Raw genomic sequence first — 12,066 nt, 5'->3', positions numbered from 1 at the left:
GCTGATGACCATGGCAGGCTGTGCACTGCCAGCTGATTGTCCTCTCTGCAGCACATACCACCCAACCAGTCAGCAAGGCACAGGCGATGGTCTTTTCTCAAGCACAAAAGCAGAAAGAAAGAGGTAAGAACAGGGAGGACAGTCCACGGCAGGGCTTAATGGGCACCACCAGGCCAAGGTGACGAAGGATGCTTTAAGCAGCACTGAGGCAAAAGGTTTCTCCCAGAGGAGAAGAGAGAAAATCAAGGCTGCTTCCTTGCTGGTTGTGGGTTTAGGTGGCAAGGGACAAGGGCCAAAGGTTGCCTTGGTCCCAGCAGCCTCATGGGGTAAAAAGGAAAGACAGTACTCTTGCCAGATGCTCTTTGTGCGTCTGCCTACCTTTGCAGATGGTGAGGGAACAGCTCTTGTGGCAACCTGGCACAGGAAGGACCAGGCAAAGTAGCCTCCCCTGCACCTGGGTGACCTTAGTGTACTGTGGGCTCAGGCAAGCAAGTTTGTTCACCTCCATCATAAGGCAGGATAGCTGGACACAAGCAGATAGAGCAGGGCATGTGATACAGCACCCTCTGCCTCGGTCAGGACTGAGAGCTACCTGGCACTGCTGCTCTCAAGGAGCATTTAAGGGCTACTAGGGGAAAACCAGGGTGCATTCAGCTGTGGTAGTGGATGACACAAAGGGGAGGGAAAGAAGAGCACAAATCCACCGAGAGACAAAAATTCATGCCCAAACTCCCAGCCATTTAGATTAGTTCACAAGCAAGACAGCTGCAAGAAAAAAGGAGAGAGAGGTTGTGAGCAAGAAAGAGAGAAGAGATGAGACCCTGAGAAAACAACATACTATTCCCGCTCCTCTCTTTCCGTCTCCCAGCGTCGGCGCCTGGGGGCACAGAAACAGAAAGGTAGAGGTTACAACCACAGGAGTAGGTGCTGAGTTCTCCTCTTTTGCAGGGAAGTATGTATCCAATGTGGCTCCCCATCATCCTGAAGAAGAGAAACCTGCCTATGGTCAGGCTGGAGAAGACCTTCCTTCCAGAGCCCAGCAACGCCTCAAGTTACAGCAATCTGGAATATCCACTGCTCCAGGGGTAGAATGCTTTGCTGCCAGCTGAAGTGAAGCTGGCTTCACTGGGAAAGTGACCTGGCTCCAGACGATGGACATTGCAGGGAGCTCCTGAGTGATGGGGATTAGGACAGACTGTAGGGACTGCCTGGCTGCCATCTGAGCTCCCCTTCCATATATCTCCTCCCCACCCAGGCAATAAACACACATGCACCCCCATCCTGAAAATTTCATCCTACCCCACAGATGAGCCAAGCAGCATGGGCTCCTCCCTGCAACCGCAGTCCCGTTGATCCACAGCCACCCTGTCCCTTTTCCTGTGCTCACCAGCTCTCCCTCTCCAAACAGCTGGCACCCCTCTGCCTTTCTGCCTACAGCCATTGCTGGCACTCCCTTGCCCCTAAGGTGCTCAAGAATTGCCTCAGAGAAAATCCAGCCCTCCTTCCCCCCAGAGGCCAGAGCTGTGCAGTTCCCGTGGCTTCCTGCCAGCACCTGAATCCAGACTGCTTAACCCTGCTGCCCTCTCCCCACTGGGGTCTCCTATGATTATTCCTTCTCCTTGTTTCCCTTCCACTACCTCTGTACAGTTGATTTCCCCAGCCAGACCAGGAAACGATGGGCAGAGGAGCCACAGGGACATAGTTGCTTATCTAATCTTATCCAGGACCACTTAGTTAAACCAGAATAATTCCTGGTTCGATGCTGGAAAAAATCAATTCTTTCCAATGCTGTGCAGGGAATGCTCCCTCTGCTGTGGAGCTGCCATCTCCAATGGGCCCTGGCTTTTGCTGACAGACACTGTAGCCCACAAATGCATTAGGCAGGAAGGATCCACACCCAGACCAACTCATCAGCATTTGGGATGCGAGCTAAACTCGTATCAGCACAGCAGTACCACACCTGGAAAAGCAGCATACTACTGTCAAGTGCTCCTAACAAGAACTGTATCTAGCAGAGTCACAAAGACACCTTAGAGGCTTAACAAAGCCTTTACTGTGGCAACCCTCACCCTTCCTGTGACCTCTTGTTCCTCTCCTCCCTCCATCTGCTGTTCCTCTGTTAGGGCCCCTGCACATCACTGTCACTGAAGGGACAATAAGTGATATGGAGCCAGCAGGGACCACTCCGTGTGTTGGGAGAAGGATGCTGTAACAAAAAAGCCAGTAAGTGGGGATTTCTTCCTGTTCCTGGAGCTCAGAGGATGCAGCTGGCACATTTGCCTCTCCTCTCCAGCTGCTCAGGCACATAAAATAGGATTTATCCCTTCTGCCTCACAGCAAGGAGGGGCACTACTCATATCTTATTCCCTTGCCACTCTCCCGTGCTTACCTGTCAGCATCAGTCACCAGGGCCAGGCGTCCATAGTCCCAAGCAACTTTACGCAAAATTGAAAAGACAAACAACAGTGCCTGAAAGAGACCAAAAAAGAAGCTGTGAGGAAAGGCATTATCCAAATCTGTCCTTGTCCTCTGCATGTAGAGCCACAGGAACAAGGAGAGTAGGAGAGGTTATTAAGAGCACACTGAGAGCACAAGTTCCCCAGGACTGTTAAATCAGACTATCTGGACACTGTGGGAGGCAGAGGTCCAGGATGCAACACACAATAGCTAAGGTAACTCCACAGGATCAAAAGGCCCTGAGGTTCCTAGAAGTCAAAATTATGGCTATATGATTTGTGGTCCCACAGCTTCTAAGGAGGAACATGCAAAGCCACTGGGTGGATAAAGCTGCAGGGACTTGGCAACGTAGAGTGGGAGTTTTGGGATGCAGGACTCACCCAACATCACCCCCATCCTGCAACACCTTTCCATGGGGCTCAATGTGGTACTATTGGAGCTAAGTCAATAGTGGCTAAACCCACAGTGTCTAGGAGACATGATCAGGGCCAGAATGCCAGCCAGCAGCAAAGTCAGGGATGGCATTTGGGGCCCTCAACCCTAATCATCTGATCACCGTTCTTGTTTCATGGTTAATTAGGGGAGAAGGTGTTGAAGCAACAGTAGGTAGACTTACGAGAAAGCACATAAAGTCAAGGGCTAGGACGGTGGGCACCCCACCAAAGGGCAGCCCCTGCAGCACAGTGCTGCGGATGCGTGCACTGTAGCAGTAGTCCTTGGTAGTGCTGTTGTTGTTGCATGTGGGAGTTTTGCAGGGGGCCCCTACTGAGCCCAAGGTGGCAATGACGTAGGGAAGCATCTCTACAGCTTCATCGTCTTCCCTGGGGAAAGGAGAGAAAGAGCTGGTTAGACGCACGCCAGTCTGATGACAATGTAGCCCTGTTGGAGTTGGGGGCCAACCTTGCCTGCCAGCTCGGGCTTCTTTGTGCTACAGGATTTTCCTGGGACCAGTATCCAGGGACAAGGTCATCTGAAAAGCCTGCTGAGTTCGGTGGTGCCAGAAGAACCCAGACACTTCAGCAGCTATTGTCCCACCATGGAGTCCCAGAACTCCCTTCCTTGTGTGTCCACTCTCACACTATTTAGGTGCAGCTGTCTCACAGACTAGTTTTCTTCCTGAGAACATGGTGTCTCAGCTCTGCCTCCTCAGCAAGGAAAGAGATTAGGTACAGGAAAAAGCGAAAGGGTGGAGTGGATGGGGCATTAAGTCACGTCTGGATGATAAAAACAAACTGCTATAGGACAGTTGCTGCATCATGATCCCACAATTTCCTTTGCCTGGCTGCATAAAGCCATTAGCTTTATTAGGCTGAATCATCACCCTCTCTTCACTGCGGGCCTCAGCCTCCAGCTCCCAGGGCACCCATCAGGGGCTGGTCACACCCCCTGCTTGTTTTCTCCTTTCTCTGACTTGGAGGCCATTTAGATAAAAGCATACAGGATAGAAAGGAGGCTTAGGCTCTACTATTTAGATGGTCAAATATTTTATTTATATCAGTGCCTTCCTCAAACTGTTAGAAGACCCACAGTGGCATGCAGGTCAGCATCACTGCTTGGACGTGGGGAGGTCCTCCTCCTGTGCAGAGCAGCTCCATAAGAAACACAGAGATGATTATGGTAGCAACGGACAAATGCGAACTGAGTAACTCAGAGAAGGACATGCTGACAGCAGAAACACAACCACTTTTCAGAACAGGACTGAGAAAATCCCATCAATAGCAGAAGGAACAGTGATAACAGGAAGATCTATATAGGCTTTTGATCCCTAAACCATTCCTCTTAATCCAGCATCCACAAACCACCCCAAATCCTTCACTACAACCATGAAACACACAAAAAGGATGGATAGCACAGTATCACCTCTCGGCAATGCCTGGGTTTTTTTTTTTTTTCCCCCAGAAATGCCATCCCTCAGGGCTGGGCAAAAGAGCCATCGTTTGCCCAAAGGATGAGAAAGCTGCCACCGGCTGCCCTTCAAGCTCTGCATTGTTTGGTGACTTTAGCAGAAGGGATGCAGGGCCCTTACCTCCAGCTCACGGGTATAATCCTGGCCATCTCCTGCCTGGCTGCAGAGATTTATCAGCATCGCAGCACAACGCTAGCTGGAAAATGACCACAAAACGATTCGCTGCGGTGACCTAGAGAGCTCCGCTTCAAAGTGATGCCTCCCAGCTCAGCTCAAAGGGGTGCACAGCTACAAACCAGCTGAAGCAGCAATGACAAAGGGCAGCCTGAGAAGCAAAAGCCCAGCTGGGTATAGGCATTGAGACGGGGTCAGCCAAATTGGAAAAGCCACAAAGCAGCCTGTTAAGACATAATTCACAGGTACAGAGGTGGAGCAGGGCTGCCTAGGGCACAACAAGGGAGCAGAAAAGCAGGAGAATAACAAGCCAAGACATGAGATCACAGTTGGGAATAAATCAGGAAGACAGGATAACTCACCCAGGCTGAATTAACTAGAGACTCGGAAACTCTAGGGGAATGATGGGAAAAAATGATGGCATGAGACTCAAAGGAATATCACACACTTTGGAGCACAAATGGTCACACCCCTCTGTAAGTGCAATCTAGATGAACTGAAAGAAAAAAAAAAAATCTCTCAATCCTCTTTTTGGGAGCCTTGTAAACTTTTAGCAATGAGTTCCAGATTTTGAGTAAAGATTACAATCTATAGTGCTACCTTCTATAGTGCTAAAGGCAAAGAAGAAAAGCATTTGCTTTTTCTAGATCTACTAAGTTTATTCCTAAGAGCTCTCTCCTTCCCAGGACACAAGGTGTCTTCTAGCTTTAACCACTCACCCACACATTCCTAACACATCCTCTCTTCTGACCCTATGGAAAGATGACCAGAACCACATACACCATCCTGGGTAGGGAAATGACCTTGACTGCCAGAACCGCGCCCTGATGCTCTCAGCATCTCTCCTTACACTACTCCTCAGGTGGCTGAGCACAATTTACTTCTCCGATGGCATCTCTGCATATTGAAGAAAAGCATCTGTCATCAGCCTGCAATCCCACTGTCCTGAGTAGCCAAGGTAAATTAGAAGCCAGCCACGTCCCAGAGCAAATCACTCCTTCCAATACACTTGGCTGCATGCTTCTCAACTTCTCACACCACTTCACTACATATGGTGTCACTTTGGGAGTCACTTCCTCTTGACAAATCTGAATGACCCCAGGGTATTGGCAGATTTTAGGAACCTTGCTGCATATTACCTTTTCTGGGTCATTAATAGCAAAGGACCTCATCCCTCTGCTCTTGTCACATTAAAATTGCTAGTTCACTCCTTGACTCTGTTTGTGGAACTTCAGCCAATTTTTGAGCCAGAACTCTATGTCTCTTCCAGTAGACAGTTTTCTTAACAGTTTTCTGTGAGAAATTTCAGAGGTTTTCTGAACATCCAATCAAGTTACATAAGTCTGCCAGACGCTGTTATTTTACCACAGTATTGAAAGACTTGCAACAGATCAGGGAACTATGATTTTCCTCTGCAGACACCAAACTATTTACCTCATTCTTGCATGTTTTATGGCCCCATTTTTCCAGTAGTCTTTCTTAAAAGAAATGAGGCTCATATGCTCAGATTGCCCACAACCCTATCTAAACATTATTTATACAAACCATTACATACTGAAGACAAATTCTGCAAACCTATAGGCAATTTAAGACACATTTCAGAGAGACAGGCCCCAGAGATACACTTTTTCCCTGAAGCCTAGAGGATGGACTGGATATAAACCTTCCTAGCCTCTTCAGTAACCCAGCCAGAACACCCAGCAATGGAAAAGATGTGGTGTATGCCCAAGGCTTACACTGCCTTTTCATTAGCTGAGTCAAGAGGCACAGAAGTAGTCCACATCATCCTTAGTTATGCAACCTCCCACCCAGCTGGTAAGCACAAGGAACTCCCCATGGAGACAGAGGTGCTTCAGGTGTGTGGGAAGCTGGGAAAAGCTCGCAGGAATGTTCAGAGCGCTTGTGCCCTTCTAGTTCTCCCAGCTGCAAGAACATCTGGCAGCAGGCTAAGAGGTGACCTGCCATTGTATCAATTTAGGTAAGACTTACCAGGGTTCTTCTGGGGTTACTTATTTAGGCATCTAAGAAAATGCTTTGGCAACCAATTCCGCAGTCTCTATCAACAGTGCCTAGCTAGCACCCTTCACAAAGGCCTTTCCCAGGAGTCTTTCAGCTGAGCAGAAGACTGGCTGGTTTTCCCAGGCACAGTGCAACCCATGGGCTTGGCAATACCTCTTCCCTTGCATTTAGTTTGAACCTTGGTCTCAGATGCTCACTCCAGGGGACTCTCTGCCCCCGCCCTCAGCCAGGCAGGGCATGCTCCAATGTGTCCTGTGCTGCAAGGTGCAGGGCCAGCCCTGCAGGCAGCTGATGTTGGATACGGTGTTTCACTCAAAGCACAGGCAGGGAGGAAAGGTGGTGCTTGCAGCATGCACAGTCTTATAGTACAGAAGCACAGTTCCAAATTATGAAAGGAAATCCCTTCCAGCAGTGTGGGAGGGATAAGGGGATTTTTCTAGCAACAGCTGCTCTCCTCAGCTCAAATACACACTGAAGGCAGAGGTGGTTCTGCAAAGCTTTCTGTTTTGATCCCAGTGTCTCCCTCTAGGGAAGGACCCTGCATGTTTCCTTATACCTTATGTCACCACCACAAGTAAAGGAGCATCTTTGACTACACAAACTGTGCTGCACCGGAACAAGGTTAAAGGTGCCTTTCCTGGTCCCTCCTTGCCCTTAAAGGCTGTAGGTCAGGGCAAGCTTGGCTCAGCCCGGGCTGAGATGCTAACATCAGCATGAGCTCCTGAGCATCAAAAGACAAGGCACAGGGAGTTGGTAGGAAGCTGCTGTGAGGCTGGAGTGGTGGGAACCAGCTCAAGGTATGAAAGCCCTTTCCTGATCACAAGCATGGCTTGTCACCACAGAATATAGTGGGGCCAAAAGCACAGTAAGAGCAGGATATCAAACCAGGTTCCATGCAAGTCCCAGAGGCTTCCCTTCCTGCATTCTGCATAATTAATGCTGACTTCCTCAAAACAGCAAAGACAGACTTGCCAAAAGGCATTTTCCACTCTTACTCTGCAACACTGGACTCTTCTCTATTAACAGTACGAAGGAGAAGAGAGGAAGCTTCTCCCATGCACAGAGAAACCTGTTCCCTACCCCGCAGCATAGCCCCTACATCCCCAGCAGGACCAGCATGTCCCCAGTGTCCCCTGCTTTCACCAACACATGTCAGGAGCAGAGGCATACAGCTTCCCACCTGAAGTCCCTACAGCACATCCCACCTGGTGCTGCAGCCCCAACTTCCACCTGTTAAGCCCTGTGCAAACACAGCCCTGAGAACTGCTGTTCTTGAGAGTTTGGTGGCCTCGGCAGGGCAGGGTAGGACTTCTCCTCCTCCTTGTCTTTGTGCCTGGCCTGCAGGTCAGCCCCCAAATGAGGACCCAACAACAACCAGGCAAGCCTCCACGCTCCCATCTATCCATTGCAAAGAGAAAGAAGAAAGAAAGCAGAATGAGGCTGGGAAGGCCAAGTCCTTCACTGCTATGACTGGGTGCAAAGTGTGCATCAGGATGCTTACTGAGTCATCCCACATGCAGGCAGGGGATGGGGAGGTGCCTGTTGAGGAGGCTGCCCGTCCCACACTGAACTCTGCTGCAGCACTGTAAGGCCAGGGCAGACAACATAAACAGCACTGCAGGTCTTCTCAAACAGAGCATTTCCCATTCTCACCAGCTCACCCTGAAGTCTCTGCCCCTCAAACTCAGCACTCACATCCTCTATCAAACCCCTGGCACCAGGGGGAAAGAAGAAAGAGGAAGCACTGTGCTGGGACTCAGGCAGGAGTGACGCAGGAGCTGGACAGCCGCCTAACCGGCAGACAGATGCACTGACACGGGCAAGTGTCTGTGTTCCTTCAGCCACACCACTGATGTCAGCCAGACAGGAGGAGGTGACCTGAGAAATACCTGCAGAAAAATATAAATCAATAAAGTGGATGCTTGAGCTCACAGATGGAACGACATAAGTACACAAGCTACGTTGATTTGTTTTCTCACCACTAAATGTTAATAACTCCATCTGTAATTAGAACACTGAGATTGTGCTCTAGTAGAGACACATTTGTTTATGGAAATGTGACAGTCTCACAGCAGGCTGGAGCTGCAGAGACAGGCAACCGGAAACCAGCAGGTCTAAGGCTAGAATACCAAATTTCCAGACTAAAAATAAAGAAGCTCAAACCTTCTTAAATCTCTTGGGAATGGCAGGGAGGTAAGGTGTGCTTTGGTTCTCAGACACGGAGGGTGCTGTGGGCATGGCCTGTACCTTTCAGACCTGCTCCTCTGGGGTCCCCTTGGTCTCCTAAGTACCATAGGTAACCCGCAGTGTGACCCCAGGGACCAGAGCCCAGAGGATGTGCCATCATGAGCCTCTGCCTGCCAGGGCAGTACATACCTGCCTGCACTGAGCACTTGGGGACCGTCAGGCAGGAGCTGGCACTCAAGGCTGAGGGAGCCTTCTCATCCTCTCAAACAGCCACCTAGGTTACCTGCACCTTAGTGGCAAAGTCCAGCAGAGCTCTGAGCAAACTGCTTGCAGACACAAGCAGACCACAGGAAGAACAGTCTGACTCTGTTAAGCAAGTAGGGAATAGCCTCAGGACAGGTGGGGAGAAAGGGTCTTACAAGTTAGCTGAAAGCCTTTCCCAGAGTACAACAGTTAAACAGGGAAAATACCACTCTTGGTGCAGAAACAGCAGTGGGAAAGCTGTCCTGCACCATGCTTCAATCCTGGCACAGAGCATGCAGGCAGCTGAGGGCTGGAGAAGTGCTGACATGCTGGGTGCAGTGAGGAGAAACGTGATCTGCAGGCCAAGGGAAAAAGCATCAAGAAGCAAATGTGCTACTGGTGCATTTCCAACAAGCCTGGGCAAAGCACTGACAAGCATACAACAGGGATCGGTCCTGTATCAGCAGAAAGGAGGAGGGGCCTGCCTAAGCCCTACATCTCTTTGTCTCCTTTCCATCTCCTCCAGTCAATAAAAAGCTCCCTGCATGCTTCACCTCTATGAACTAGGCAACTAGATACCAGGCCTACAAAGCTTTGGTCTGGCAGGCTTGGCTTCTTCAAAGCAAAAACTAAGTGCACCTTTGCCCTGGGTCTGAAGTCCTCACAACTGGCTTTGCATCAGGCCTCAAATATCTACCACTAAAGGGCATCACACCTTTCTTTAGTGCACATCAGTTCCCAGTCCTGGTGCTGGGAGTTACTGTCACTGTCACAGCCAGCCCCAACCCCACAGTGCTCAGAGCACCATTTTGTGGTGGCTTGCACACTGCTGATCATGTACATCCCAATGCTCAAGAACCCCTGGTCCTGCTCCCAGCACAACTGTAAGCACTGCAAACCACACGAGTGACCCTGAGCTGGGACGGTGCCTGGCAGGGATGGTAGTAGACTACAACAGTGGGGAGCATTTGGATTCACGTAAAACCTAAGTTTGAGTTTCATGAAGGTCAGGAACCTGTCCACTTCACAACTAAGTCCCTTTCAAAATCACCCAGGATAATCACAAAAGCCTTGCCTTTGAAAATCAGCAAAACACTTCATGCTGCCTTCACCAACTGGACACTACCTTGCCAAGTGATATGGATTCAGCTCCAAACAGCTAGGTCTTTTACATGCCTCTTTTTTACAGGAACTCCCTCCAATCTGATGGTAGTGTTTTGGAGTCATATGGTGCCCAGAACATAATGTACCACGCCAAGAAGGGCTGTACCACAGCCTAAAACCCAGTATGCTGTGGTTTGTGCTCTTCAATCAGAGCTGGCTAAGCTGTCCTCAGCCTAAGGGCAATTTGGTCTCTCTGGCTTTGCATTTTGTTCCCATGCTGCACGTCCCACACTGCTGTCTTCCTGCTTCAATTTTCACATCCCTTTGGACTCCCTTTGGTACTCCTGGGCAAGAGGTGTCTGTTCCTGCCTGGCCATCAAGAAGGGCTGATGATGGCCCCTTCCCCTCCAAAGAGGTTTGGCAGAACAGTGACACCCACACAACACCATGATGCAGTTCTGCTGCCAAGACAGCTCGACTACCTCCACATGGCTACAATGCCATGGTACCTGGCATTTCTGCACCATGAAGGAGAGGTCCCCAGTCTCATCTTGTTTGCTTACTGACAAATGCTGTGGAGCCTCAATGCCACATGGACACCATCAACGGTGTCTCATAGGATCCTATCCATGTGTCCCAGTTCATGGCAAGGGACTCATCCTCTGCCATCAAGAGAAAGCGCAATCTATGGAACAGCTCTCCACATCAATCAGCTCTCTGTTTGCACTGCAGAATCACAGTCACCCTGATTTACAGTAAATTTTGAGTGTTTCATTAGTTACCAAATCAAACACTTAAGTTACAAATATATTTACCTGTCACTTTCCCTTCAAGTTCCTAGGCTATAAATCTCAGAAAGATACCAAGTTTGTCTGCCAGCCTGTACTTCATAAAGGAATACCGCTTACTGTTTGGCTTCCCTTGTTTCCTGTAGGCATATGCCGATAGTGATCTAGTAAACCCAAAAAACCATCAGAGCAGCAAGACCGATGAGGTGCTGGACTGCCCACAGTATATTCTGAAGAGCAGTGGCCATATGGCAACCAAATCACATGGTTGGGAGTAAGTTCCAGATAACAGGGCTTTCTCACCTATCACTTAACACCCCAGCAGTTGCAACTTCACCGATTTCCAGTAGACTTTTAGCAAAGACAAGGATGAAGACTTCATGACCCCACAATACCAGTAGTTTTCAGCTTCTAGTTTATGGATTCCATTGGCACAATGGCTGTTCTTCACCTTGGTTGCCATCTTGATTATCCCCTGCATGTCTATCATCACCATTTATACTACCTGCATATGGCCTGCACTTTCCTTACAACCTGTGGGCCTGCCCCAGGCTAGCTCTCCCATACTTCATTTTTTAAGTGAGAGTAACTATTCATACAGGATCTTTACTGCACAAATACCACTTTAGTTTTCAAGCACTGTTATGGAGAGTTGTTCAGGTGCATGACATCTGGTTTGGTATAAACACAAACCAATCTCCCTGGTGATTTCATATTTACTCTGAATTTTTCCACATCTCTCCTGTTTCTCAAGTGACTAAATACCATCTTGTCCCTTTTGCACAGGGGCATGTTTTTAGCAGGAGCTTTGCACTCTTGCAACTCTCATTCTTTTTTCCTTTGTTTATCAGTAACCTCACCTCATTGCAAATTCTGATCTTAATTCCCTTGTGTATAGGAGAGTACCACATATTCATCTTTCCTCAGGCCTCGTACCTGTTTCCTGCCAGTCACAGACTGCGTATTCTCATCTACACCCAGCTTTTCCTCTTGAGCAAAAAATGTGTCTCTCATAAAACCGGGTTTTTATCTAGTCTCTCAAGGTCACATCGATTGTTTCCTCCTCCTCTCTTCTGCATGACAGAAGTCTTTACCTCCTTGCAGCACAGTATTCAAAGACACAAGAATTCTGTTCACTGGGTGCAATTATAATTACTTGCCTATGAGGTATGATCAGCACTTCCCACT

The 12,066-nt window shown here is 49.0% G+C and overlaps 1 protein-coding gene across 5 annotated transcripts in view; it reads right to left on the bottom strand.

Annotated features, from left to right (window-relative positions):
- Nucleotides 1-12,066, bottom strand: part of TMEM63B (transmembrane protein 63B) — a 48,571-nt gene that overhangs the window by 15,383 nt on the left and 21,122 nt on the right. For 2 of the 5 annotated variants that reach the window (XM_053972382.1, XM_053972383.1), the window contains exons 2-4: nucleotides 3,074-3,278; nucleotides 2,390-2,469; nucleotides 839-877 (exon numbers count right to left, since the gene is read on the bottom strand). In XM_053972382.1, coding sequence (XP_053828357.1) covers nucleotides 839-877; nucleotides 2,390-2,469; nucleotides 3,074-3,256 — 302 coding nt within the window. In that variant the 5' untranslated portion in view covers nucleotides 3,257-3,278. Of the gene's footprint in view, nucleotides 1-838; nucleotides 878-2,389; nucleotides 2,470-3,073; nucleotides 3,279-4,483; nucleotides 4,560-4,899; nucleotides 5,020-12,066 lie in introns of those variants that run through there. The other 3 variants (XM_053972384.1, XM_053972380.1, XM_053972381.1) reach the window with 3 other exon arrangements.

Source organism: Vidua macroura, chromosome 3 (genome assembly GCF_024509145.1).
Source record: "Vidua macroura isolate BioBank_ID:100142 chromosome 3, ASM2450914v1, whole genome shotgun sequence".
NCBI classification, from domain to species: domain Eukaryota; kingdom Metazoa; phylum Chordata; class Aves; order Passeriformes; family Viduidae; genus Vidua; species Vidua macroura.
Note: the sequence above shows the minus strand (reverse complement) of the source record. Positions and strands in the feature narration are given on the sequence as shown.